This window comes from Corvus brachyrhynchos, unplaced genomic scaffold, assembly GCF_000691975.1.
Source record: "Corvus brachyrhynchos isolate BGI_N302 unplaced genomic scaffold, ASM69197v1 scaffold223, whole genome shotgun sequence".
NCBI lineage: Eukaryota > Metazoa > Chordata > Aves > Passeriformes > Corvidae > Corvus > Corvus brachyrhynchos.
This window is the reverse complement of record NW_008237174.1, coordinates 732,025-758,968: the sequence shown is the minus strand read 5'-3', so window position 1 is coordinate 758,968 and position 26,944 is coordinate 732,025. Positions and strand designations below refer to the sequence as shown.

Genomic DNA, 26,944 nt, shown 5'->3' with positions numbered 1-26,944 from the left:
GTCCGGGACCCGCAGTCCTGCCCCCTGGCACACGGCAGGGAGCGCCGGCGGGAACCGGAGAGCGGGGAGTGCGGCCTCCCTCCTCCTCTGGCCCCAGCCTGCCCGCCGATGCCCGCCTGCCTTCCGTGCCACCCGCTGCCCTGTGGAATTTCCCTTCCGGTTGGGCTTATAGTCGTGCTTAAACCTCCGGTTTGCATTCCTTGCCGAGGGAATGGGTGCCAGGGCCATGACGAGGAGCGCGGTGCCGGCCAGAGCGCTGCTGGTAAGATGGCAAGGATGGCCCGTGTACCACATCCAGTGGGCAGCTCTGTCTCCCTCGGCCCCGACCTCCAGCCGAGCCGTCTGCACTGCAGGTTTGCTGGCCTCAGGCATGGCTCGGCTTTGGCTGGAGGATGCCGTTCAGCGGGCTGCGTCTTGTCTGTGGCACAGGTAGCACCACACAGCCCTGGCCAGTGAACCTGTGTCTGGTCCCTGACAGACACTGGTCCCGTCTCTGCCAGAAGCTGCCTCCATTCTGGAAGAGCCTCCCCTCAGGTACCCCCTGTTTCTCCACCCTTAGCCCCTTTCATTGAAATTTAGGATGGTACCAACTAGTCCTTGCCAAGACCATGGGAGCCAGGATGTTGCAGCCTGGGCCCCTGCATTGCCCCAGCTCAGCCTCTCTCTGCCTCCAGGCTGGCACTCTTCATCCAGAAAGGGCACAAGTCTCCCTCCAGGTCTAAAAAGGATCACAGAGAGGAAAATAGCCCAGTTTGTTGGGGAGCTTGTCCTGGGCAGGGGAGCTGGGCTGAGAGGAGCAGCCCCACTGCAGCTTTGGGCTGTAGTAATGGAGTAAGATGCCCAAGGAGCTGTGGTGAGGCCAGGCAGAACCGGCATGTGCTCAAGAAGAATCCCCAAACTCTTTCTGTGACCTGAAACCCAAGCTAAAGGGTGCCTGATATGCAGCAAGGGGGCCAGTGCAAGCCTCTACTCATCTGCCATGTCCCTACCTATCCGTGCCCCCCACAATACGAGTATAACGAGAAGACAGCACCACGTCCCACACACACACACACACACACACACACACACCCCACAGACAGTGCAGGGAGGTGCGGCAGAGCCAAGGCGCAGCCGTGCTGGACAAGAGACAGCAGAGCTGGGGGGTGCCTGGGAGATGCACGGAGGAAGATGCTCAGCTTCCAACGCAGAGCTGTGCCAGACGCTGCTGGCCACTTGGGAAGCCCTGAACAAAAACATCTAACCATGGGTGAGAGATGGGAGAAGAGAGAGAGCTGCTGCTGGAGGAGGTGGGAAGCAGTGATGGCTGGAGGAGAAGGTCTTTTCAGCAAAAACACCTCCGATGTGGGAAGCCCCCAGATTAACATGCTGATGGAGGCAGGGTGGGGGGAGGTGGGTGCTTGCTTCTGCAGCAGAGGAAGAGTGAGAGAACACCAGCTATAACAGAAAAAAGAAGCCCCATCCCCACCCTGACACCCTTTGATCTGCTTTGAGTCTGTCATCCTGCTGGGAGAAGGGATGTGCAAGCCCTTTTGGAAGAGGGCAAGAAGAATCCTGTAGGGTGGGATGGTCACTCCTAGTCGTGGCCTCTAGGGAATTTTCCCATTCCACCTAAACCTCCACACTCCCTGCAGGGTTGGAATCCTTGGCATCCTGCCCTAAGAGTGGGAAATCCCTTTGGATGAGACACCTGGGGGCCTCAGGCCGGGATACTAGAGGTGGCCCACGCGCTTTTGGTTGGAAAGGGTAGCCCAGCACGGGGTGACAGACAGAGCCATCCCCAGAGCTTTCCTTTTCCCTCCAGTAGGACCAAGCTCCAAAGTGCAGTCACCCATCTGCAGGGACATGAGTGCCCTGGCCAGCTGAGACTGTGGGCTCTTCCCTTCCAGAGGTAGATGGGACAGGTAGGAATTGCCTTCTTTGGGAAGACATGGTGGGCTGTCTGGCCACCGCTCAGGGGAAAAGTAGTGTAAGCTGTAGGGGAAGGCAAAGCAAATGTTTGGGGAAGGGCAGAGAGTGAGGGTGAGAGCTGTGCTGCTGCCAGGCACAAGCCAGTGATGTCCCAGGGAAGGCATCTCTGGAACCCCAGCCCAACACCAAGGCTCTCCCCTGCCCGGGGGAGGCATTGGCTGGGGGCCAGGACTCAACTTAGGGGATTTTTGTGATGTAAATAGAAATAAATACTTTATAAATATAATCTTAAAGTACTGACACCTGATCTTACTCTGCTGTCTCTTGCAGAAACATCAGTAAATTAGGGAAACCCCACATCTAAATCACCACTTTCCCTTCGCCTGAGGGCAATTCCTCCTGCTCTCCCAGCTCTGAGCTTTGCTGCATTCCCATCTCTCTAGATCAAAGACCAGCTTTTAGCCAAAACCACCCTTCTCACTCCCTCCCCTCTGATAGGGACCTTTTTTTGAGCATTAGATGGTGTGATATGAAGGTCACCCATGGGGGGACAGGCAGAAGATGGCACGTGCACAAGGAATCCTGCCCAGGCGGGTCCAGGCTTTTGCAGCTACAAAGAGAAGTGAGTTTCCCCTGTGAAGCTGTGAATCAAGACAGATCCTTCCATGGAGCAGAGAGCTGGGGCAGCAGATGGTGTGAAAGATCAGATATTAACATGGGGAGTCTTCAGACAGAATCAGCTATCTTGATCCTGTTGGCAGACGGATGAGGTGGAGGGTGTTTTTCAGGTTAGATTCTCATCTGGGCTGTTCTCCTTCTGGACAGCTTGGATCTGGTTTGGAAAACAAGGGACAAAAAGTGTTAAGAGATGTGGACAATGAGAGGTTTGAACTCCCAGGTTCAATGTCCTACCTCCACGCTGACACTTGAATCCAGACAGCTGGAAGGACATAGAATTAAAGTCTCTTTAGCCAGAGTACACACATTTCTGTGCATTTACTCCTATTCCCCTAGTCCTGCCACTTGAGATGATCTCAAGAACTCCATGAGATGGTCTTGTTGAGGAATTAATACGTTCAGTGCAGGTAGCTTGGTGTGCAGCTGCAATTTGAGCTGCAGGGGTGGGAGCCTGAGGCAAGAGTCCGTGAACTGCCGATCGTTTGCATAACAAAGGACATAGGGACCTGCGGGACAGCCAGGTGAGGAACAGCAGGAGACACAGCAGGAGCCGAGGAATCCAGAGGAACCCAGACCTTGGTGCCCTTAGACTACGAGGGTACAAAAGCCCAGGGCTTCCTTTGTTCGGGGCTCCTTCTCCGAGGCACCCAGCTGCAGCTGTTATTTTGTTACTGCACCGCGACTGAATTTTTTTAAGGATAGAGACATCTGAGACTCTGCTATGGGAAACCTGTGACTTGAGCCAGTTAGGAAACCTCGTCTGACTCTGTGAGTGTGGTGAGTGTAGGAAATCAAGCAAGGCCCCTGTCGGCTCACTGGAACCACCTGCTGTGAAGGGGCCTCAGTCCCAGCTCAGGTGGGGCATGTGTGACTTCCGGATGGTCAGACAGGAACGTTTCCTTAACATTCTCAAAAACTCTGTGAGATGGTCTCAAGAACAGTGACAGGCCAGTGTCCCTGCCACCAGGCATGGATGTTGCTTTGAGCTCAGCACAACAACACCTCTGTACCACTTGGAATCTGTCCGTAGACTGAAGCATTTAAATGTGGATGAGCTGAATTCAAAATTAGTGTGGTCCAAGTTTTGCCAGCTGAGAGCCTGTCCAGGCACAGCTCTGCACAGGAGATGCTCCCCACACCTGGCTGGGGGCTGCAGCAGGGAAAGCACTGGGATCCTGCAGCCCCCCCAGCAATGGCTTCTCTGCATCCCCCTTCCCCCAGCTGCCCCTGGTACCTTATGGATCCAGCCAGGAGAGGGTTGAAAGCGTAGAGCCAGTCGTGCATGTCTTTGTCACTGCTTGCCTGCAGCAGGATGCCCCGGTGCTCTGTGCACACTGCAAATGTGTTCGGGGTCTGCTAGGGGAGAGCCAGAGCTTAGTCCTTCACTCAGTGGGGGTGTGTGGAGTGGGGCTGGCTCCCAGTACCCTACCTTGAGCATGGCCTGCTGGTCCTCACTGTACTCCACTTGGGCCTTGGAGAGGTTGAGTATGGCCCTCTCGACCGCATCCTTGTCCGAATTGTAGATGTAGACATATGGACGCCGGACCACCACGAAGCGTTTTACCCATCCGTTGGTGTGAGGCTCCAGGAAGTGCAGGTAGCCCTTTTTGGAGACGATGGGACTGCAGAAGGGACCAAGGTAAGGGGTGGGATACAGACCATGAGGAGGTGGCAATGGTAGGGGATGGACACCCTGCCCATAGGTGCTCCCCTCGCTGGCTGCCCCAGTTGCTCCTACCTGACTCGAATCTCCTGGATGTCGGGCACCAGCAAACGCTGGGGCTCCTTCTCCTCCTCAGGCCGGCGGGCTGGGGACTTCTTCTGCTCTCCTTCTACCACAGGCTCCAGGTCAGGGCTCTCTGCCCTGGAGGAGACCTGGGGAGGTCTGGGGAAGGAGGAGAGGATGGAATGTAGGAAGAGTGATGGCTAGGGAACATCCACAGACAAGGACCATGTACCAGTGATACAGCTGCTCTGCTTGGGATATGTCACCAGAACCTCCCAACCAGCTTCTTTACCTGACCTCCATGGCATTGTAACATCCTTCCACCAGTGATGGGCAGGTTGAGGAGGGGGTGAGAGTGGTGACCCCAAGAGCTGGCATGGAGGGGTCTCTCATCAAGGTCACGGACATTTCAGACAGCTGTGGAGGAATGGAGGTGTGGACTAGAGTTTCTGCACAAAGCCAGGCACATGCAAAGGACCAGGCTCCTGCTCATACAGGGAGAGGCAAGACCCTGGGCTGGCAGGGTCCTCTCCTGTCACAGTCCTGAGAGCCACCAGTTCTGGGAAAAACCTGAGCAAGCAGAGGGAGCAGACACCCCAGAGGAGGCATGACTTGTGCCATAGTGCCCATCTGGCCTCCACCCAGCCATTCCCTTGCCAGCCACACATCCCTCCTTGGCCCCACCAGCCCAGCAGAGCCTGGGGCAGCAGTAGTACCTTGCTCTCGCTGGCGCTAATGCAGACGTGGCTGTGGCTGTACTCCCTGTTGAAGGTGTGCGTGAGCAGGCGCAAGCACTGCAGAGAGAGGAGGAGGACAGTGGGGCATGGGGCACATTCCACCTCCCACTCTTCTTGGGCTTTCTCGTGCCACAACCCCTAGCCACCCTGTGGAAGCCACTTCCTGGCTTCATCCCTGCCAGCTGGGGATGCTGCAGGATGCTACCTTCACAGCCAGCTCCTTCTGCCTCTCGCTGGGGGTCTCAGGGGGAGAGGTGCGGCCTTCAGGTGCCCCGTCGGCAGAGAGTGGGGAGGAGATGCAGGAGGTGCTTCGGGACTCAGAATCCTCACTGGAGCAAGGCGACAGGGTCTCCATGCCCAGGCGCTGGGTCGTCTCCAGCTTCTCTCGCAGTAACAGGTAGTGTCTTGTCTTCTCCACCTGGGCACAGGCACCCAGGCTCAGGGGTGGCCCTTTCCCCCAGCCCCTGGCCCCCTTAACTCTATTTACTCATTAGCTTTGGATCTGCTGGGACCTGGCTAGCAGCGATGCACAGGAGTATTGGCAGTACAGCCCCATTCCTGCCTCCTCCCACAACCAAGACAGCTGTGACGTGCAGGGTGGGGAATCTCCCCAGCACCAGCAGAGCTGTGAATTGCACTATTTCAGCCCGTTTCTAGCCCAGACTCTCACTTCTTGCAGGAGGCTCAGTTTCTCCAGCTCCCACTGATGATCAAGGATGAGGCTGTCACTGCGGGGCCGCCAGCCAGCCAGGTTCTCTTCTCCCCGGACGTAGGCTACAGAGGTGTCCAGCACACGCCGGCGCCTTCTCTGCATGCCTGTGGGCACAGACACACAGCTGGGGGGACAGACACACGGCCCCTAACCCAAAGGCCCGGCTGTGCCTCCCTGCCCCAGCTGAATACCCGGGCAGAGGCATGGCACCCACCTGGGCTGCCGGCATCAGCCACACGGCAGAGGCTGAGCTCATAGACTCCTGTCACACGGTTGCTGTGAGCAAAGAGAGATGAGGCATTATTGGCTTTGCCCCATCCCCACACCCCAGTTTTTTCACCCAGGCTGCTGGGATGCCCTGGAAAAGCCCCACTCCCTAGGTGATGGCTCTCCTCTCCCCAACAGGGGCATCCTGGTACCTCTCAGAAGCCCCCAGGCTGCCGCTGCCAAAAAGATTGCGGATGGAGCGTGAGGCAGGAAGCTTGGCATCCCGGGAGTAGAAAACCATGCAGAAGTCTTTGGTGATGACGGCAGGCTGAGTGCAGTTCTCCATCTGCAGTCGGGCAGAGGGAGGCATCAGGGGTGCTGCAGAGTGGCAGCCCAGCAGATCTCTCCCATCCCCGTGCCCAGCAGGTTTCAGTTCCAGGGTCCCACATGGCCCCCAAGCACAAAGTTGAACCCTGCACCCCATAAGCACTAGCTAAGGAAGGGCTCACGCTGGCTGCACCCCAACAGCTGGGGAAATACCCGACTTTGTTGATGTATAGTGACCCCAGACAAGGTCCTTGCCTCGATGTAAGCTGACAGGGTGATGTAGATCTTCTCCCGGTAAGGGGTAACACGGTTGAGCAGCAGTGAGTTGTGCATGGAGCTATCCCACGCCGCCTCAAACTGGTAGAAAGTCCTGCCAAAAAAACCAGCAGGGCCAGTAAAACAACCTCCCTGGAACCCCTGGCAGGCGAGCAAGGAGGTGCCATTGTCCCCCCCACAGCGCTGCAGCAGGCCTGCAAGGACACACAGACATGCATGCGCAGTGGGGACAGATGGGGACAGCCACTCCAGAGGACACAGGCTCAAGGCAAAGGGCACAAGGCATGGTGGGAGGAGGACACGGCACCCTTGAAATGGCCAATGGACCAGGGTTTTGGGGAGGAGGGTCCGCGGGAGGAGTGGGGGGCTCAGATGGGGTGCAGGCAAGGCAGAGCAGGCTAGGAAGGCAAAGGAGGGCGAAGGAGGGTTCATGCCCCACCCCTGTGTTCAGAGCAGGGGTTGCCACCCCCAGTGCACCGGGGCCAGTCCCCACCATCCAGCCTGGGGCACAGCACCTCCCAGTCCCTGCCAGGAGCAGCTGTTGCCATTTGGGTGATGATGGCCAGAAGGGAAAGGAAGGATGATGTTCAGCACTGGGGGTGTGCTGCCAGCCCACCTCTGGGAGCACAGCCCCCCCACCAGCCAGGTCCCCTTCCCCAGGGCTGCCCCTGTCTGCCAGCCCTGGGCCCCAGTGAGAAGCTGGGGACCATGATTTGGTGGCTGGCCCCTGTCAGGCTGTCTCCCCTGGCTCTTGCACTACCCTCATTGCCAGCCCCATTCCCACTCTGCTGCCTCAGGCCCCTTTGCTGTGTTTTCCACGGCTCCCAGGCTGGGAGAAGGAGCAGGGGACACCTGGTCCCACTCACCCAGGCCTACAGGATCCCAGAGAGGACAGCACAGCTCACCCAGATCAAGAGTGGCAGCTGCTCTCCTTGGGTTGAGCAACCGAGGGTGAGGAAGCAGGAGGCGGCTCCGGTGAGAGAGCATGGGGGATCCCCGTTTCACCCCCTGCGCCACTCCTGGGCTCCCTCCCGGGTCAGCCTTGGCTTTACGGCACACCCACTCCCCAAAACTGCCCAGAGCTGCTGCGGCCCCGGCTCCTGCCTGAGCATCCTCAGGAAGCTGTGGTTCAGCCATATCTCAATGAGAACACCTCAGCACATCCCTGAAGCAGCATCCAGGTGGCTGAGGAGCAATTTTAACAAGAGCCAGGGCAGCCAGCGGGAGTAGGGAGAGGTTCTCAACTGCAATTTCCCACATGTTGGAAGAAGAGGGAGAGTGACGCTTTCAAAAGGTGTATAAAATACATAAACCCCCCGGCGTGAGACACAGCCAAGGCAAAGGATTGCTTTCAAGACACAGGTTGCCTAAGAAAAGAGCACTCCCCAAGGAGAAGGAGGAGAAGAGAAGCCTCAAGGGAGGGGAGAAAGAGCAAAAAGCAAAGGGAGGAGGCAAAGGGGAAAAAGAGAAAAGCAGGAGGGACCAGACCGAGCAGGTGCGCGTGAAATACCTAGTGTCATTTCCCAGCGAAATGCTATAAGTGGAAGGTGACCCAAGGACAAACACACACATGTACACACACAGAAAAATGACAGGTCAGAAGAGCCCCTCTTGAAGGGACTCGCACATATTAGCACCACTGGCCAAGGGAGCTCCAGCCTAGCTGAACCCAAACTGGGAACCAAAAGGAGCTCAGCGAGGGCAGAAAAAGGCTTACCAGCCTGGGTGAAAACCCTCTGCCTCCCATCTTCCTCATGGTCCAGCAGCTGGGAAGGAAGCACATGTGCTCTCTTATCCCCTTAACTCTGCCCTTGTGCCATCCCAGGGCAAGGAGCTCCCACCCAGCGCAGTCCCCTGGGACAGTGCCAGCTGGGGGGATGAGATGTCCCACCACCACTCACACAGCAGGTGACTTCTTGGCCCATCCCTTGGTCCACAAGGAAAGCATCACTGTGCTGCGAGACCATGGGCAGCACCAGTGTGAACCCATCTCTCTTGCAGTGGGGGGGCTGGATCAGTGCTGTATCCACTTTCCTGCACCCTGGGAGGGGACAGAATACTGCTGCAGGGACAGCTCTGCCCTCAGACATCTCTGAGCAGGACCAGCTTTGAGTTGCTGTAGGGAAGACAACCTTCAGGCACAAAGTTATGTGCCAGGACTCAGGGCACTCCATCCCTTGTCTCCCAGACACATGCCCCTCTTCTTCTGCCATGGGGCACAGTGGTGGGCCCCTTCCCTGGGGCCTCGACAATGCTCCCATCCAGAGGCTGGTGGCACATCCACAGATCTGGCACCTGTCACGCATATGCCAGGCTCACCCAGTGGTTCCAGCTGAAGCCTGCAGTCCCCAAACAGCCACTGCCCGTTTACAGAGGAGTACAACAGTCTGCATGTGTGCCACGTATGCATGTGTGCACCCGCTGTCACACCTGCATACAGACACACGCTGCCCATATGCCGCACCTACACCCACGGGACAACCGTGCACGGGGTGGACAGCCGCTGCCACACCAACTGCAGTCCTGCCATCGTTACCAGGTGCCCAGGAGAGGGCAAAACTTCCACTGTCCTCACCAGCCCTGCAGCTACTCCAAGCAGCACCAGGGGCTGAGCTGGGACTGGGGCGGGAGACAATGGAGGGTCTGGCACACTCGGTGCCAGATGCCAGAAAAGATGGGAGAGTAGCAAAGTCAAAAAGCAAGAATAAAACCCAAATCAGGCAATGGAGACGCAGGCGTGCGAGGGGGAGCGGCAGCCAGCCAGAGCGTGGCCCAAACGAACAGCAAAAGGGGTCGAGTGAGCAAGAGGTGCCAGCGCAGGAAGGAGGAGGGATGGGGCATGTGAAGGGATGAGGGGCCGGATGTCCAAGTGCTGCCTCTGGCGGGAGTGAGCGTGCCGAGGCAAGGGGGTAGAAAGAAAGAAAGGAGAGAAGGAGGGGTGGAAAAAAAACCAATGGAAACAAATAATACCTAGGCATATCCGAATCAAGAAACTGCCTGCGAAAACACAAAACAATCACATGGTTAGTGTGGGCTTAGATGGGCAGTAGCAGCTGAGGGAAGCGAGGGGGGACACCAGGCACTGCCCCCTGTGCCTCCGCCCTGGGCGCTTGATGCAGGGATGGACACGTGCTGAAGAGAGAGCTGAACTACTCTCCCAGCCTCCTCCTGAGTGGCTCCGGGGCGCTGGGGAGGCTGCAGAGGGGAAGCCAGGGCTGCTCCAGGCAATGGAGGCTGCATGGCACAAGGCAGCAAAGCGGGGAGCGCAAGCGGCTGGGAGGGGGGGGAAGTGGGCACTGGTTCTGCTCTCTGCCTTCCTTCTGCCTATCCTCACAGCTGCAGGGTGAAGCATGCACATCTGCATGTGGAGTGGAAGTGGGGGGCATTGCGGCTAGTGCCCTGCAGGCAGCTGGCCACCCCCTCCTCCCCTGCCTCACCATGGGCAGGCTCCATGGAATAGATATGGGACAGATATGACACGTGCACCAGTCAGTGCCCCCAGATAGGCCCCTGGTCTCCACGCTTCTCTCCACACCCCAGGTATCCCTCCAGCCTGAGCTGTGTCCCCTTGTCCTGCAGGACCCACAGGGCAGAAGGCAGAGCAGGAGGCGCATCCCTCCTGCCACACTACCTTAGGCATGCCGAAGATCCCATATGGCTGCATCTGGGACCAACCAGAAATCAACCAGATCAGGAGCTGACAAACAGCTGAGCAGCCCCAAGAGTCTGCAGGTGCCACAGACACCCAGCTCCCAGCAAAAAGACCACCACCACTCCAGTGGACTGGGCCCTCCTTGTCTGACCATCCCCACCTGGACTCTTTCTCTGTCCCCAAGGCTGTAACAAAAGTCTCCTGGTCTGACACTTGCACGCGTGCTGACCCCAGGACTCGCCTCTGCTGCCCAGATACTCTGAGCGGGTTGCTCTGCCATGTCCAGGAGCTGCTGCCCTGAGAGTGCTCAGGGTAGCAAATCCTATCCAGACCCCAATCATTCCCACAGAAACACCCTACCTTGGGACAGGCCTCCTTGGGGCAGTGGTGACCACAAAGCAAATGAAGGAAAAAGTGGTCCCCAGTCCTCACCACCATGTTCCTACACCAATGACCACAATGCACCCAGCCAAGGACCAGTCCTGCTGCTCCCAGTGCTGGCATCGACCATCCCTGTCTTGTTGCAGCTGCCTGCATGCACACATTCTGGCCAGAGACCCTCATCAGTCCCCCAAGTTCCACCAGTAGCCCTGGTGCAGAGGAGAGCCCTGCCCTCCATGCCCACGACTCCCCGTGCCACTGCAGGACTCACACAGGGAGATCTTGGAGATAAAAATCTTCTGGTCCCACTTCTTTCACACCCTGCCAAACCTACAGTGGGGACACCTTTAAGCAACCTGGTCTAGTGGAAGGTGTCCCTGCCCGTAGCAGGGGGTTTGGAATGAGATTATCTTTAATCTCCCTTCCAGCCCAAACCATTCTGTGGTTCTATGACAGCCCTCTGGGATAGGCAGGAAGGGATGAGCATCCCTGAAGTCACCCACACGGGGTGGGAATGACTTTCCTGCATTACTCACACACAGATAGGGATCTGCCATGGGTGCCAAGTGGCCTTTCCAGCAATTTTGCTGGGACACAGGGCAACTAGCCCCTCCCCTCTAGCCATGGAGTTGGGACATCCTCCAGGCACCGGCACCAACTGCCTCCCTGTGCCAGCCCGTCACAGCCAGCACCAGAGAGCAGGACCCACACATAAATTCCCCGTAGTACCCTCCCCAGCACAGCAAGGCCTTGGGGAGGAGGAGGAAGGGGGTTGGCAGCCCTGTACCCCAAGACCCTGTGCAGCTTCAGAAAAACCCTGCCTCAAGGCAGCAGAAGGGCCAAGAGACTTCCAAGGGAGAAAGGGGCTGCTATTTGCCCCCTCCATCCCACACCGCAGCAGGGGAAGGGCAAGAAAAAAAGCATCACGCACCGGTCATCCTGGGAGGGGTGGATGTACCCGGAGGAGAGGATGTTCAGGGACAGAATGTTGGGGTCGATGAGTGACTCGTCTGCTTCTGGGGTATTCCGGATTCGACCTGCAAAAGCAGCACAGAGTTGCCTCTGAGGTGACAGGCAGTGGCCCTGTGAGGGTCTCCATGAAGGCAGGGGCAGACTGCCTGCCTGCAGCCCCCTTGACAGGCAGCAGTTGCCCAGCGCTGGCCATTCAGCCCACTGCTGGCCATTCAGCACCAGAGATCCTGGTCCAGCTCCTGGAGATGGTGGCAGGGGCTGCCCACACAGTGTCCCAGTGTCACCTGCCAGGCAGCTGCTGCTTTACTATTGCAGGGCAGGAGGGGAGACAAGGCTTAAAGCTCCATGTGGGAACGTGGGAATGTGGGCAAGAAACAGCCTGAGAGGAGGAGGCTGGCTTGGCTTACCCACAACCAGCTCCCGTACTTCCTTCCAGCGGATGAGGCTGCCCGTTTCATGCACCAAGGTGACACTGATTCTCCTCTGGATGCCCTGAGACCCACGAGGCCAGAGAGAAGGGACAGTAGTTAACACAGGTCCCAGGAGGAGTCAGAGCTAGGACAGCATCTTGGGCAGAGAGTACCTGATGAAGGAGGAAGGTCCCATGGCATGGCATGCCTCCACGGTGGTCCACAACAGCAGGGATGTAGCTGGAAGAGAGGATTGCAGCATGACACAGAATCCTGCCAGCCTGCCCAGAGGTGCTGAGCACTGGGCAAAAAGACTGCTGCCTTCCTCCCCTCTCCCTCTCCCTCTCCCGCTCCCTCTCCCTCTCCCTTTCCCAGCAGGACTTACTCGCCATTGGCCTCCAGCTCACAGATCTCAAAGAAGACCATCAGGTCATACTTGCACTGGCAGGGGCCAGCACTGGGCCGAGTCATGGTGCTCAGCTTTGTCGCAGGCACTGCAGTGGGTCAGAAAAGACAGGTAAGAGGTTGAGTCTGCTGCTGGCACTTGAAGTGAGGCATATGCTGGCAGGGAAAGGGCAGAGCAGGCGAGGACCTCAGAGCACACACAGAGCAAGGAACCTCCTCCCTGCTGTTCTGCAGGAGGTGAGATGGGGGCTTCCCGTCTGTTGAGTATTGTGGAAATGGCTGTCTAGAGCTTTCAAGTGCTCTGGCCCATAGTACATTTTGTGGTCCCCCTGGGGTCCTAACTGGTCCCTCTGGGGTCCTAACTGGTCCCTCTGGAGAAGGGGACACCCACCCAACATGGGAACTACAGGTGGGCACAGGAATAGGAGGCCGGGTTCCCTACCTGGTTTGGAGAGTGGCATCACACGGGGGAAGTGGCGTCGGGATGGCCTCAGAGGGCTGCAGACAGAACCAGCTTGGTTACAGCATCCCCAGGGACCCCCAAACCCAGCCAGGCCCACCTATGCCTTGGGGCCACCGCCCACCACCTGCCCCCTTTCTCTGAGTCCCCAGGCAGCCCACCGCACCAGAAGCCCCTGGCACAGCCAGGAGCTGGGGGTGGCCCAGATGTGCCCACCTCAGGACATCCTTGCAGAGAGGCGGGAAGGGGTGCTGCTGGTAATGGCCAAACACCTCAAACACAATTGGCTGGCTCTTGATGTATTCGATGAAAGATTTTGTCACCTCCACAGCAATCTGGAAGCGAAAGAGCTGCTGAGCCACTGACAGTGCAGTTTAGCTGGGAAAGGGGATAGAGCCAGCAACAGCACCTGGCATGTGGAAGGGTGTAAGACTGCCAGTCCCCTGCATCCCTCACCCACTCCTCCCCCTATTCAGGGATGCTCTTCCCACCAAGACCACTGCTGTGAAGTCCCAGCCTTTCCAGGTGGATGACAGTGGCTTTTGGTGTTTCCCCTGAATGTCCACCATGGCTAAGGCTGGCTAAGCCGGGTAGCTGTGAGGGGCTGGGAAAGCCAGGAGGAAGCTGCTTCCCTGGGAGAGGATCCGGCCAATGGTCCTGCAGAGACCCCAGAAGCTGCAGGGGCAAATGGGTGTTGGAAGAGGGGTACGCACATTTTGGACATGATAGAAGCCCAGGGGTGGCCCTCGTCCTGTGTTCTTCAAGGGCTCTGTTGAAAAGGCCTCGTCATGGCGATGGATGAAGCTGTGGGGGGAAGGAAGGTTGTTCAGGGGCTGTGGGATGGGGACGTGCTGGAGCAGGGAGGGGAGTGAAAGCGAGGGACCACAAGAGCCTATTCCCCCTGGGGCTGCTGCCTGTACCTTTGGCTGGCACAGGACTCCCTGAAGCTAATGGCAGTCTCTCCCTGCCTTTTGCCAGTGACTAAGCAAGTGCTTGGGCAGATTCCACAGCCCTTGGTTTTGCCTCCTCATCCACAAAGGGCTCAGAGGTGAAGGAAAGTTCCCAAATTCACCGCGAGCCCCCAGGTGATGGCTGGAGCATGGTGGAACAAGCAGGGCTGGGGGGCACTGGGGGCTCACTTGAACTGGCAGAAGATGTCTGCATATTCTGCGGAGATGCTGGAGGCTTGCAGGACTGTCACACGGAAAGTGAAGATGCTGCCCAACTTCAGGTGATCCAAAGCCACCTCCAGTGGCCCATCCGGTGCAGGCTTCTCTGGGCTGTCCAGAAGAAGGTCCTCTGGGGTCACTGCAGGGAGAGGGAGACCCTTAGCAAGGCAGGGTGTCATCCCCTCAGTGTTAGGAACATTTAGGAATAATGTTGAGATGCTGGAGCGTGTCCAGAAAAGGGCAACAAGGCTGGTGAAGGGCCTGGAGCACAAGTCCTGTGAGGAGCAGCTGAGGGAGCTGGGGTTGTTTAGCCTGGAGAAGAGGAGGCTGAGGGGACACCTGATCACTCTCTGCAACTCCCTGAAAGGAAGGTGTGGACAGGGGGAAGTTGGTCTGATTGAGCACTGGAATGGGCTGTCCAGGGAGGTGGTGGAGTCACCGTCCCTGCAAGTGTTCAAGAAAAGCCTGGATGTGGCACTCAGTGCCATGGTAGTTGACAAGGTGCTTTCAGGTCATAGGTTGAACCCAACGAACTCAAAGGCTTTTTCCAGCCTAGTTGACTCTGTGATTCTGTCTGCCACTGGAGCAGTGGGCTGTCAATGAGGGTGCAAGAGACTTGGGTTCAGGGGCCACTCCCAAACTGCCTGTCATCCCTCCTCACCTGCGCACGTGTTGTTGTTGACTTCATCGGCGGACGGACCCACGTCGCTGACCTGCCCCTGACCTTCGACTATGCGCAGCTCCTCCTGAGAGGTCCCCGAGCGAGACATCCCCACAGCTGGGCACGACTCTGACTGGAACTGTGCCAGGAGCAGGGTTCAGGGATGCTGGTGGTCCCCAAGGGGGTCCCGCTTGTGCCACCGCCAGCATCCTAAACACCCAGGCACTTCTCTCTCACCCCATGGCAGCCCCGTTGGGACATGGGCGAGAGCAGGATGCACCAGTGGGTGCCTGAGGCCTTGGTCTGCCTGGGGGACCAAGAGTACATTCCCTTCCCTCCACCTCTAGGAGCCTGGGGGTCTCCGTGGGGAAGCACTGAGGTGGCAGGCAGGGGTCGGGGGTCCACGGGCATCCACCAAGAGCCAGCCCCACCTTACCTTCTCAAAGTGTTGGTCATCAAAGGAGATCTTGGCTGTCCCTGATTGCCGCACACCAGAGCCATAGTCAGGGGCTTCTTCATCCGCTGAAGGAGGAATGGGGGTGAGCCAGCGCAAAGGGTGCAGGGGATGCAAGGGTACATTTTGTTGGGGGGGGGGTTTCCCTCCTACCTGAGATGGCCTGGACAGCCACACGCAGGAAGCCCTTCACCTCGCCCTTCTCGCTGACGATGGCCACGCGGTGGACCAGGGGCACGGGGTAGAGGAGGTTGCTCAGGTAGACAAAGGCCCTGCCAGAGAAGGGGGGGACACACAACAGGGGGGAGAGCGGTCACTGCTCCCACCCATGAGTCCCCAGGCACGGCTGGCGTGGCCGGCAGCGGCCGGGATCCCAGGTCACTGCTCAGGGCGCGACCGCAGCGCTGCAAAGCAAAACTAAAGAGAAGGCAGCCAGGGCCAGGCGAAGGGGCTGGGGGCAGCGGGCAGGCAGCGTGCCGCGGGCAGGAGGGTGGGCAGGAGGGTGGCACACGCCATGGAAAACACCACAGAACACACCAGACTTGCAGACCTCTCCGACTGTCACCTCCATGGCAGGCAGGAGGGGAGAGGGCTGCGCTGGTGCCACCGTGAAGCCGTAGGGCAAGAGGACCTTCTCTGTGGTAGAGAGCTGGAGAACTTGGGCAGAAGGTACTGCAACATGACTAGGGGCCAGCTGCGGAGTCACCACAGGGAGGACAGGGGCAAGACAGGGGGAAGGAAGGGTGACAAGGGAGATGGAGGCTGTCAGGAGTGAAGGAGGTGAGAGGACAAGGTCCTGGACCTCCAGAGGTGAACCTGCTTGGGGTTCCTGGCCCTGTCTCTGCCCGCAGTGTTGCAGGCCGCTGGGAGGGCAGCTGCGTGGTGTGGCTGGCGGCATCAGGTTGTGCATCCCCCCTCCCCATCCCTTCACACATATTTCGGGGTGCTGCCGGGCCACCTGCCAGCACATCACAGGGATGGACGGCACGCCAGGCAAGTCTGAGCCTCCCTGCTCTCCTCTGCAGCATCCGGATCACCGACGCTACCATGGCCAGAGTCCAACACGATGGCTGCACCATGTCTCTGTCAGCACTTCTTGTCAGGTCACTGCTCTCTGTTTCTCAAGTGTTTTGGGTCCTCTTGCTGCCTCCCTCCACCTCACTGCCAGCTTCCAATGGTCATCCAGCTCTGGCCATGGTGGCATGCTGTACCCTCCGCAGTGACAAATCACCTTTGGCGCTGAGCTCCCTGCCAAGAGGTGCAAGCTGGCAGCGGTGGGGTGCCCGGCACCTCTCCCTGTGGCACCCATCAGCATCTTGACGTGCCGTGTCATTGGCTGTTGTGGGGTGGGATGGTGCTGGGGGCTGGCCAGGACACCTCTACTTCAGGAGGCTCCCATGAGGGTTGCATCTCCAGGTGGCCGCTGTGCTGCTCAGGGCATCCCAGCCTCACAGAAATCTTCATATTCAACGGCACCCCAAAGTGCCCAGGGGGCTCTTGCAGCCCTGCACTTGCACCCCAAGCCCCAAGTCTGGAGATTCCCCCTGCTCTGGTGACTCCTATTGACCTTCAACTGCTCCTGGAGGCTTTTTCCACTCAAAGCATCTCAAAGGACTCAAGTTGTGGAAGCAGGTGATGCCAAATCATTATCTCCTGATGGGCCCATCTCAACCCATCTCTTCTCAGATGCCACTGGGAGCAAATGGTCGGAGCTGCCAGGGCTTCCCAGCAGGACCTCACGCTTGGGGCAGAGCCCTGTGACCACAGGGAACCCTCAGAAGCACAGGGTGTGCGCCCACCCACCCAAAATCACAGGGCAGCTGGTGTGGAAGCGGAGGACTGGAGAGGGCAGGGAAGAGTGGGAAGGAGGTGGGGCAGGCAGGGAGGAGGGGGACGAGTGTGTCACTAGAGGAAGGAGGGCAGGGACACTAACCACAAGATTGGTGAGGTGCAAAGATGGCATGCTCAGATCAAAGAAAAGCCTTTCCAAAGGAAGACAAAAGTGAAATAACCCCAATTTTTGCTTAAGCTTTGAAGAGATAGAGCCAGCAGCTAAAAAAAGAAAAAAAAAACCTAAAATAACCAAAATAAAAAAAAATTGAAGAAAGAAAGAAAGAGAGAAAGAAAAAGAGAAAGCGAGAGAGAGAGTGAAAGAAAGAGAGAAAGAAAAAGAGAAAGCGAGAGAGAGAGAGTGAAAGAAAGAGAGAGAGAGAGAGAGGGAGAGAGAGGGAGAGAAAGAGAGAGAGGGAGAAAGAGAGAGACTAAAGAAAGAAAGAAAGAAAGAAAGAAAGAAAGAAAGAAAGAAAGAAAGAAAGAAAGAAAGAAAGAAAGAAAGAAAGAAAGAAAGAAAGAAAGAAAGAAAGAAAGAAAGAAAGAAAGAAAGAAAGAAAGAAAGAAAGAAAAAGAAAAAAAATCAAAGACAAGGATCCAATCATAAACCAATCCAAGCACACTTCACAAGAAATGTGGCCGGCGGAGCTGCTGCGCGGGGAGCCAAACCCAGGGCAGACTCAAAAGAAGTCAGGAGGCACCGAGCTCTGGGGAACATGCCCCCGGCATGGAGTGGGGCCGCTGCCACAGGGCCTTATTTGGTTTTTTGAGGTGCCCTTGAGAGTTTTGGGGTTGTTTTGATATTTTTTTTCTTTTAAATAAGGAAAAAGGAAAAAAGAAAATAAAAGGGGAAGAACCCAGCTCTTTCGGTCTGAGGCTGCAGGACTCTTACCCCACCTCCACCCTCTCTGCCTGCTCTGGTCCCTCCTTCCCACCACGCTGCCTGGCTCTGGCACACCAAGAAAGAGGAGCCCCAGCTCACCCCAGCCAGGGAGGTCCTGCCTGAGGCAAAGGCTCTCAGAACATCTCCTGGTGCACACCCCCTTGGGAAAAGCCCAGAGGAAGCTGGCAGCTCCGCATACTGTTCTAGGGATGGGCAGATGGCTCCAGGTTTGGTGGCACAGCCAGGTTTGGGGCAGCTGGTGGGCTACTCCAGGCCAAGACTGATGGAGCCCAAGGGGGTCTCCAGTCAACAGGTATGAGTAATCAAAATTCTTGTCCTTGGCTCCAGCTACAGAGGAGCTGGAGCCTACACCCAGGTCCCCACAACCTCCCTGGACATCTCCTATGCCAAGCTGGCAGGTATGGCCCCAAGCCAAGCACTGGCTGGGGCTGGGAAGAGCAAACACTGCTTTTGGCACTCTGTCCTGCACCTGCCTCTCTATTCACTCCCCTCAGCTTCATCCCCCCAACCACCTGGGGACATCTAAGCCTCCAAATTCAGGGGGGCTCACACTGACCAACGCAGCCAGGATAGCCAAGCCAATGCCAGAGGCACACAGGGTTTTGAAGTGCCTGTGTGCCCCCAGCCAGCGGCACCATAGGGTCATCCCAAGCCAGGTGGCAGGTGGTCCTTCCTGGGACAGAAATGCCCAGGACCAAGACCCCCAGGTGGCTCCCCCAATTCCTTCAGTGATGGAGACACACCAGAGCTCCCCTTCTCAGGGGCTCCCCCCAAAAAGGTACCCATATAAAGGAAGGCACCATCTGCCTTCCCCTGCCATCCCTTGCCACCACTATGCTTCTCACAGCCCTACCTCATCACCCTGCCAGGCACCCGGGCTTGGCGGCAATCCCAGCCGGCCACCCCCTGCACCTCCGGGATGCCCCGGAGGTGGGAGTCGTGTCCAAAAGCAGTTCCCTCATGCGAAAGAGCTAGGTCCTTCCCGGCATGCTCTCCTAAAACCTCACCAACCTTCCTACTAAACTGAACAGGGGGAAGCGGTCGTAAAATGGATCCCGGCCATCACACAGCGGGCACTCCGGAAAGATGTCTTCCTCCAGGTCCTCCTCCTCCTCCTCCTCCTCCTCCTCCTCCTGCCCCTGGTGCTGCTCGTCAGCAGGCTCGGTGATGTCGGAGTCGGGGTTCGAGAAGGTAGGGGAGGGGGTGAGATCAGCCATGCGCTCGCTCATGCATGTGTTGAAAAGAGGAGAGCTGTTGCAGCCAGAGATATCTGAACTAAGGTTAGTACAACAAGATAGAAGACATGTTAACACCAGCTGTTCCAAACAGAAAGAACAGGAATTTTGCTTTTTTGTTTTTTCTTGGTTAGGTTTTGGGATGGGTTTTTTGTCTGCTTAAATCAAGGGACATTGGGAACAAAGACCTGCCCATCTGGTGCATCTCTAAAGCTACCAACAGCCAGACAAAAGAGCAACCCAAGAAACCAGTGTGAATGCTGGGGACTCCCTTTCCTGGCTTTGCAGGGAATGCAGGGACAGAGCAGGTGGCACAAGGCTCCCCACCACCCCTGCTGCTGGAGAGAATCCCTCCACGTGCTACAGCACGGGGGAATGCCTCCAGGCCACGCAGCTCAGCCCCCTGCTCCCCCTGCCCTGCCCCTGCCCCAGCCTTCTCCAGGGTGGCCCATCTTCATTGCTGGCACTGCACCCTTCCAACCAGTGTGCAGGAAGCGCACGGAAACACGCGGCACATACTGTACAGACAGATGCTCAGACACCAGCACCTGCACAGGGACACATGCCCACCGCGGTGGAGGTCACAACGGCACAGGCTCTCTGCCTGCTGCACAGCCACAGCCCCCGCATCCCCCGAGCCTGGAGCCCGTGGCTCTCAGCACTGGGTTATGGCAGGCAGCGGCAGCATTGCCAGCAGCTCGTGGGTCCCTCGGGGTGCTGGCAGCCAACACGGAGGAGAGGCATCACACCGCAGTCCCACAGGGGGATGAACGCCCCGCACGTGGCGGGCAGCGCTGGCAGCGTACCCTCCTGCAGGACTATCTATGGGTCCCAGCCACGCTTCGAAGGAGCCAAAGCGCTCACCTGCCGACCAGCCTGAACCAGGGAAAGCGGTCGTAGAAAGGATCTCCGCCAGTCACCACATTGTCACAGTCCTCAATGACACTGGAAGGCACTTCTGCTGCTCGGTCATACATCTCACGCATCAGGTCCAGGCGCTGCCTGCAGGGAGAGGGGACGCCGATGGTGGCAGTGAGACACAGGGCTGTGGGCACCCAAACCCTCCTGGCACAGCCATCTCTCACCCACCTCAGCTTCTCCAGGGTCCAGTAATGTGTTGCCCCGTTCTTCTGGTCCTGCACCTCTACAGCCACAATGGTCCGGGGGAATGGCCTCTTCTCCCGATCCTTGGCAGCATCGGGAGGCAGCAGGTCAGGAGGGAGAGGCGAGTACAGCGTGTCCGTGAGGAGCACAAACTGGAACTGGACCTGGAGAGGGGCAGAGGGGGTGGTGAGACACCTGGGAGGGTGGAGGGCTTCATGTGTTGCCTCTGGCAACCCCTCCTCAGCACTTCCTGGCTGCCTGTTCTCGTGGCCTCTGCTGTGGGTGCTGCAGTGAGCCAGAAAGAAGCCCAGCCAACCCACCTTCTTTTTCAGCTCCACGCTGATGGCATTGGCTTCCTTGAGGAAGATAGCGTTGCCCCAGAGCAGGTCACGGAGGGAGGTGAACTGGTACCACTTCCACTTCCTAAAGGCCCAGAGGGCGAGCTCGAATTCCCTCTCTGTCCATTGCACTGTGGGGACATGGAGGGAGAGTCACCACACTACCAGGACATCAACCCACAGTTCACTCTTCATGCCCCCACAGAGAGTATCAAAACCTTGTGGTGGCTCCCAGCCCTCACCTTCATCCTCAGGTTCTTCCTCCTCCTCATTTGCCTCAGGGTAATACCTAGAATCCATCTGCTTCTGCAAAGCCTCCAGTTTGCTCTCATAGTCCTGGGGGAAAGAGGAAGAGAGGTGATGCAACCCACTGGTGTGACCTTCCTTGATGCTGCCACATTGCACTCCTCTTCCCTGCAGGAGCACAGCCCCCTCCCTCCTCTGGATCAGTGTTTGTGCTGACAGCTCCAGTAACAACAGATTTGCCCTTGTTTTTAGAACACAGATCCACCCCACACAAACATCTGCCAGGACTTCAGTCACGCCTGGACAGCCTGAGAAGGAGCCATGTCCCGGCCACCTACCAGCCTCTGCTGCTCCAGAAGGTAATTCGCCTCTTCCCGCTCCCTCCGGTACTGGTCCTCCAGTTCCTGGAGCCTAGGTGGAAAGGGAGAAGGAGAGGATGACCAACCTGGAAGTGAACACGCAACTCCCCAGCATCCCAGCCCATGCTCTCACCGCTGCTCCATCTCCTGTTTCATGTCGATGCCTTGCTTCTCCAGCAGCTCTCTCTGGGCAAATGCCCAGTCCACAGGCTCTGCAGGGGTCTCGGCGCACGGGGTCCGCTCCCGCTCCTGCCGAGCCTGCTCGGGGTGGTTGAAGCGGAAGACGTGGCTCTTCCCCATGATGATGCGGTTTCCTGCAGTGATGTGCACGGGGTGGGGGAAAGGTGTGGGTTTAACGTGGGACAAGTGCAGGGCCCCCGTGGGAGGGAGGAAGGTGGGCTGGAGCAGCCCCAGGGACCCACCTGAGCGCAGGATGCTGGGCTCCGTCACCTTTTTGCCATTCACGTAGGTGTCAGCACCTTCACAGGGCTCCAGGGTCACTATCACTGTGGAGATGGTGGGAAGGGGAGAGGGGAGTGAAGGTAAGGTGGAAGCAGAGGGATAAATCCTGCATCTCCTGCTCCGCCGCTCCAGCAGCCTCAGAAAGGGAGAGCTGCCCCAGCCAGCACCCCAGGTGTGGGTGGTACCCACCAGCAGCACCCACACCGTGGGCAGCTAACAGGACTCAGCCAACCTGACGTTAATCAGAGCAGTCCCAAGGACTAAGGGCAGCTGGAGACTGCATGTGAGAGGAGACCAGAGCCTCCAGAAGGCATCTCCATCCTCCCCAGGCTCATCGCCCACGGCCACCTCACACCCAGGTTCCTGCCATTTTGGGGGGTGGACTCTGCTCCACATCTTGAGCAGGGGAATCATCTACAGTCTGCTCAGCCATCCTGCCCTGATCTCCTCACCTTGCTTTGCTCCCACATGCCTTGCATGAGCTTCCCTCCCAGCCATGAAGGATATAGCTCATCTGGAAGCATGGAGAGGCCATAGCCATGCAGTAAAGCCCCACTAGTTTGAGGAGGGCAGGATATTCAGCTGGGGGCAGGTGCTGGGGACATGCAGAGGGGTGGGTCCCCAGGGCACTGAAGCCCCTCCAGACAAGAAATACCTTCACCACTGGTTTTGGTGTCACTGCGGAACAGGCAGTGCTCTTCTTTAATGAAGTGCCCACTGAGAACGATGTCCTGCCTCTTCTCAGCATCTTCCCGGCCAACCCTGCAGGGGAAACCTAGCTCAATCCTTCCTCAAAGCAGCTGCTCCTGAGTCTCCCCCCAGCCCCATCCTTGGAGCTGACAGGAGCAACCCTTGGTGCACCGCAAGACCAAAATCTTGGGGATTTGCACTTTGGGGATGCACTTTGGGGATGCCCTGGGAACAGTGCCCAGCCTGGGGACAGCTGTCACCCCACTGCCCACCTGGGAAGTCAGGCACTGAGATATGGACAATGCTCCCACCGCTCCATGGGACCTGGCCCTCACCTTGTTATCCCGTCCTTGATGTAGTAGAGAAGACACTCGGACATGAGCGGGTCCTCATTCAGGTTGACCAAGTGCGGTGTCTGGAAGAAACCAAAAAGGAGTCGTCCCTGTGTGCCCTGCCTGCCCAGGCACTGAGGGATGCTCTGGAGGAGGGTGGGAGCTCAGCAGCACTGCAGACTGCCTCTGCACAGGCTCTCCTGCCCTCTGTATCTTCAGGGCGATACATCCAGATGGGTCCTTTTCCAGGGGACTGCAGAGAAATGAGAGGCTGGCATGAGGATGCCCTGCTTCCACAAGCTTCCTTGCTTTCCTCCTCCCAGGGCTGAGTCCTAGTTACCCTTCCTCTGGCCACCTTTCAAAATTCATGTTCCAAACAGGCCCAACACAGAGCTGAAGCCTTCCCATGGGGAATCCCTGATAAGGCTCAGAGTCTCCCGGGGCAGGATCCTTCTCACCTGTGCTGTGTATTATAGAATCATGGAACGGTTTGGGTTGGAAGGGACATAAAAATGCATCTTGTTTCACCCTCCTGCCATGGGTAGGGACATCTTCCATCAGACCAGGTTGCTCCAAACCTCATCTAACCTGGCCTCGAACAATTCCAGGAATGGGGCAGCCACAGCCTCTCTGGGCAACCTGTGCCAGGGCCTCATCACCATCACAGGGAAGAATTTCTTCCCAATACCTAATGGAACCCTGCCCTCTGCCAGGTCAAAAAGGGAGTAAAAGTGCCCATTTTCCTCCACTGATTGTGCATCAGATGATGCATCCAAAAGAGCACGTCCCAGAGGCTCATCCGAAAGCGGCGCAGACCTGGAGCCCTATCTGCAGGAGGAATTTCGCTTTCTGGTCTTCTTCTTAACAGGTCCCTCACATCCCTTTCTTCCCCTAGGTCACAAACCACTTTGTTCTTGATGAGAGGAAAATTTCTCCCCCAGCCACAGGCCTCTCTGGCCACAGCCAGCTGAGCTGCTGGGATCACACCTACAGGGAACAGGGGCAGTCCCAGGAGTATCAGTGGGAGAAGTTCTGAGTTTCCCAGACAGAATCACAGTGGCTGTAAGGAACACCATATCAGCCTGCTGAGACCCAGCATGCAGAGGGGTCCCCTCACCATGGTGCCACAAGCCTTGGCTGACAGCAGAGACACACTCCAAACAGGGCAGCAGAGCTGGAGGTCAAGGGAAAGGTGGGCTCTTCTCCATGGTGGCTGGCAGAAGTTGGCTGTAACATTTAACCTTTGCCCCTCTGGACAGACTTATGGCCCTGGGGGCTGAGACTCCTCCACTTGCAGTTTTTGTCCAGATTTGTAAAGCTGGTGGTGAACTTCCACTAAGCTTCTGGAGCCATAACCACCCCAGCCATGGCACACAGCAGGACAGTAAAGTGCAATGCCCATAACGAAATGGAGTTTGCACACTATCAACACTAACTTTCCTCACCAGCCACTGGAGAAGTCAGAAGAGTTTCTACCTGCCAGATAGCTGAAGAGCAAGGAGGCACCAATACCACCACAGCAATGCCCCACCTCCAAGACCAACCTGCTTTGGGGAATAAACCCCCACGCTTCCTACCCAAAGGTCTGGAGTCCTAACAGGCAGCAGCTGGGACAAGAAACAAAGACAACAGTGTACACGTTTATCCTAAAAGTCAACTGGGCCACACAAGGGGAAGGTTGAGAAGTCTAGCACCACCTGAGCTGGGGACACACACACTTAAGAGGTTTGGCCAAGCCAAATGCTACAAGCAATAAAGAGATGGAATATTTGCCCACCCACATTTCTTAGCAAGCACTTGCTGGTTTCAGGGGCAGCAATTTTAAATATCTGAAAGTATGAATTTTTATAAGTTAACACTGAAGTCCAAGAGAGCGATCATCAGCAAATACCCTCATGAAAGGGGACAGCACCCCAGTAATGGGGGCTGGACTTTTAGCCATATGTTTCTACCCATGTTTGTACCCAGCACGCTCAATGCTGGGATTTCCCCCATAGTGTTCAGAGCCAAGAAAAGGCTAGTGAAGCACGTGGGGCTGGCAAGCTGTGACAGAGTGGATCAGAAGGGAGCTGTGGGGGTAAAAAGCAGTCTCCAGGAACAAGAGAATAGGATGATCCTACCTTTTTAGGCGAAAAAACACCCAAGGTGCCTCCATCCTCCCTCATGGCCACCCCCATTTCAGCCAGCAACGCTTCCCTGAAGGAGCAAGGGAAAGAAGAGCCTGTCAAAACTCCATGCACCCCTGGGGCCAGCACTAGGATGGAAGCCCATGGTTTGTCCCATGGATTGCAATGCAGGGCTTGCTACAGCTCTCGTCATAATTCAGGTGGGTTTTTCAGAGCAGCCCACCTCTAGGTAGGTACTGGGGTGCCCAGGGGACAACCCAGGGTTGGGCTGGACATTCAAAATGTTTGGCTGCCCCAGGAACTCAACTGCTGTAGCAAAGTGCAGAGGGTGGGAAATGCCCAAGGAACACCATCTTGTCACATCCCATCCTGTCCCATTCCCCCCCAGCCCACCCACCTCTCCATCCGTATTGCTTCTGTCCTACGCAGCTTCTCCTCCCACGTCTCATTGAGCTCTGCAATGATCTTCTCTGTTTCCTGGCAAGTGTGGGTTAAGCAGGGGGTTAGTGTATCCCGTGGGCAGCACACCTGACCACTCCGCCCAGTTCTGCCCAGCGTGCTTCAGTGGGATACTGGTCCCAGTTTCAGGCTTGTTTATACATGCTGCAGCAGCATTTCACCCACATCTTTCCCTCAGTCCCATCTTCAAAGACTGAGGCACGAAGACCAGCCTCTCCATTGCCTTGCTGCCGGCCCACTCCTGCACCATGCTGGACCAGGAGCACTCATCCCATCCCAAGCCCAGAGCACCTGTCCCACAGGTCAAAAGCAGCCATCTTCCATAACAAAGCAGCAGGAAGACCCTACAACACCCAACCCCTCAGTCTGGGCAAGCTCTAAGTCTGGCCACTCTGCAAGAGCACATCCAAGTATTGCTTCCCTTGAGGATCACCCTTCATGGGTGTCCAGAAAACACCGAGGCCCCTCTGGAAGCCACAGGACACTGAGCTGAGCCCTTCACTCTGCAGGGCACCAGCCTCTAACCTTGAGTCTTTCGATTGCCTCTTCGCTGCCTGGAGCAAACATGATGCGCTCGTGGAGGCTGGCAACCGAGGCAGCGCGGCTGGACAGGGCAGAGAGGGAGGAAGAGGGGCTGATCCCAGCAATGGCGTTGGTCACTGTGGAGAGATTGTCATGGCGGTGACTCAGCTCTGCCCCTCTAGCATCATTATTGTTCTCAAAGTCGGACACATCTATGGGCGGGGAAAGAGGGATGGGCCGGGGAAAGACACACAGACAGGATGACAGAGAAAGATAGAGACAAGAAAAGCTGTTGGGAAAAAACAAAGAGTGGCCGGTGCATCGAGAAAAAAGCCAGGAGTTACAGGAAAAGGCACAGGCAACAGCACAGCGGCACAGAAAGCAACAGGGCAAGGGCAGGCACTCTCTTCCCCAGCCTGGGCAGCCCCTCAGAGAACAGGGCTGTTTGGTGAAGCAGATTCTGGAAGCAGCCTTCCTGGGCTCCCAGGGACACTCTTTTTCAACAGGGGTCCTGCATCCATCAGGTCTGGGACCAAATGTCCTCCCCAAGTATGTGCAACTGCATCTGTCACCCTCTCCATCTCATACAGCCTGGGTGGTTTTCCCTGTCCAGATGCCCCAGATTAGCCAGATCTGGGAGCAGAGAATGATAAGGGAAGAGGATGGGAAGGGGTGGCTCTCTGCCCTACAAAGGGGTCAGGTAGACAGGGCAGGAGAAGTGGCAGGATTTCCTCACAGGATCTGCTCAAAGGAAGCCCATGGCCTGCTGGAGCAGCACCTTGGCCAGGCAGCCAGAGAGTGAACCCAGGACTACAGGCAGTGGTGCTTGCCAGCTGGCACCCAAGCATCAGCTGTGGTGGCTTAGGACTCAAGTATCAGAGAGGCTCCTCCAGCCCTGAGGAGTCACTGGGTCTCAGAGCACTGTGCCAGAGGCAGGCAGAGCACAGGTTAGCAGGTGCAGGATTAGTCACCGATCTCCATTAGCCCACACCCAGGGAAGCTGAGCCAGGAGATGACAACCAGGCCCCTGTCTCCTCAGCAGGCTCACCATAGCCTGGCTGCACTGCCTGACCCGGGATGGGACAGGGCCATGGTGCTTATCCACGGGCAAAAGCCTCCTGGCCGCCACTACCCACCACCTCATCAGTAGAGCGCCATTCCATCCCCCCCGAGTGCCGTGCCAGGCTCCAGTCCCAGTG

At 57.2% G+C, this 26,944-nt stretch overlaps 1 protein-coding gene across 18 annotated transcripts in view; it reads right to left on the bottom strand.

Moving 5' to 3' along the window:
• Positions 1-658: 658 nt before the first annotated feature.
• Positions 659-26,944, bottom strand: part of KIF1A (kinesin family member 1A) — a 35,444-nt gene continuing 9,158 nt past the window's right edge. For 2 of the 18 annotated variants that reach the window (XM_017728759.1, XM_017728763.1), the window contains 37 exons: positions 25,749-25,957; positions 25,162-25,241; positions 24,759-24,834; positions 22,642-22,721; positions 22,272-22,378; positions 21,577-21,660; positions 21,288-21,468; positions 21,134-21,206; positions 20,792-20,885; positions 20,532-20,680; positions 20,197-20,375; positions 19,972-20,109; positions 18,884-19,147; positions 15,292-15,410; positions 15,121-15,206; positions 14,685-14,823; positions 13,994-14,162; positions 13,568-13,658; positions 13,071-13,189; positions 12,837-12,892; positions 12,375-12,483; positions 12,163-12,229; positions 11,987-12,071; positions 11,539-11,644; positions 9,545-9,571; positions 8,085-8,108; positions 6,554-6,668; positions 6,184-6,317; positions 5,979-6,040; positions 5,723-5,868; positions 5,258-5,470; positions 5,032-5,109; positions 4,608-4,732; positions 4,328-4,474; positions 4,019-4,211; positions 3,824-3,942; positions 659-2,743 (listed from right to left, as the gene is read on the bottom strand). In XM_017728759.1, the coding sequence (XP_017584248.1) occupies positions 2,701-2,743; positions 3,824-3,942; positions 4,019-4,211; positions 4,328-4,474; positions 4,608-4,732; positions 5,032-5,109; positions 5,258-5,470; positions 5,723-5,868; positions 5,979-6,040; positions 6,184-6,317; positions 6,554-6,668; positions 8,085-8,108; positions 9,545-9,571; positions 11,539-11,644; positions 11,987-12,071; positions 12,163-12,229; positions 12,375-12,483; positions 12,837-12,892; positions 13,071-13,189; positions 13,568-13,658; positions 13,994-14,162; positions 14,685-14,823; positions 15,121-15,206; positions 15,292-15,410; positions 18,884-19,147; positions 19,972-20,109; positions 20,197-20,375; positions 20,532-20,680; positions 20,792-20,885; positions 21,134-21,206; positions 21,288-21,468; positions 21,577-21,660; positions 22,272-22,378; positions 22,642-22,721; positions 24,759-24,834; positions 25,162-25,241; positions 25,749-25,957 (4,286 nt within the window). In that variant the 3' untranslated portion in view covers positions 659-2,700. The remainder of the gene's footprint in view (positions 2,744-3,823; positions 3,943-4,018; positions 4,212-4,327; positions 4,475-4,607; positions 4,733-5,031; positions 5,110-5,257; positions 5,471-5,722; positions 5,869-5,978; positions 6,041-6,183; positions 6,318-6,553; positions 6,669-8,084; positions 8,109-9,544; positions 9,572-11,538; positions 11,645-11,986; positions 12,072-12,162; positions 12,230-12,374; positions 12,484-12,836; positions 12,893-13,070; positions 13,190-13,567; positions 13,659-13,993; positions 14,163-14,684; positions 14,824-15,120; positions 15,207-15,291; positions 15,411-18,883; positions 19,148-19,971; positions 20,110-20,196; positions 20,376-20,531; positions 20,681-20,791; positions 20,886-21,133; positions 21,207-21,287; positions 21,469-21,576; positions 21,661-22,271; positions 22,379-22,641; positions 22,722-24,758; positions 24,835-25,161; positions 25,242-25,748; positions 25,958-26,944) is intronic. The other 16 variants (XM_017728761.1, XM_017728765.1, XM_017728767.1 and 13 more) reach the window with 12 other exon arrangements.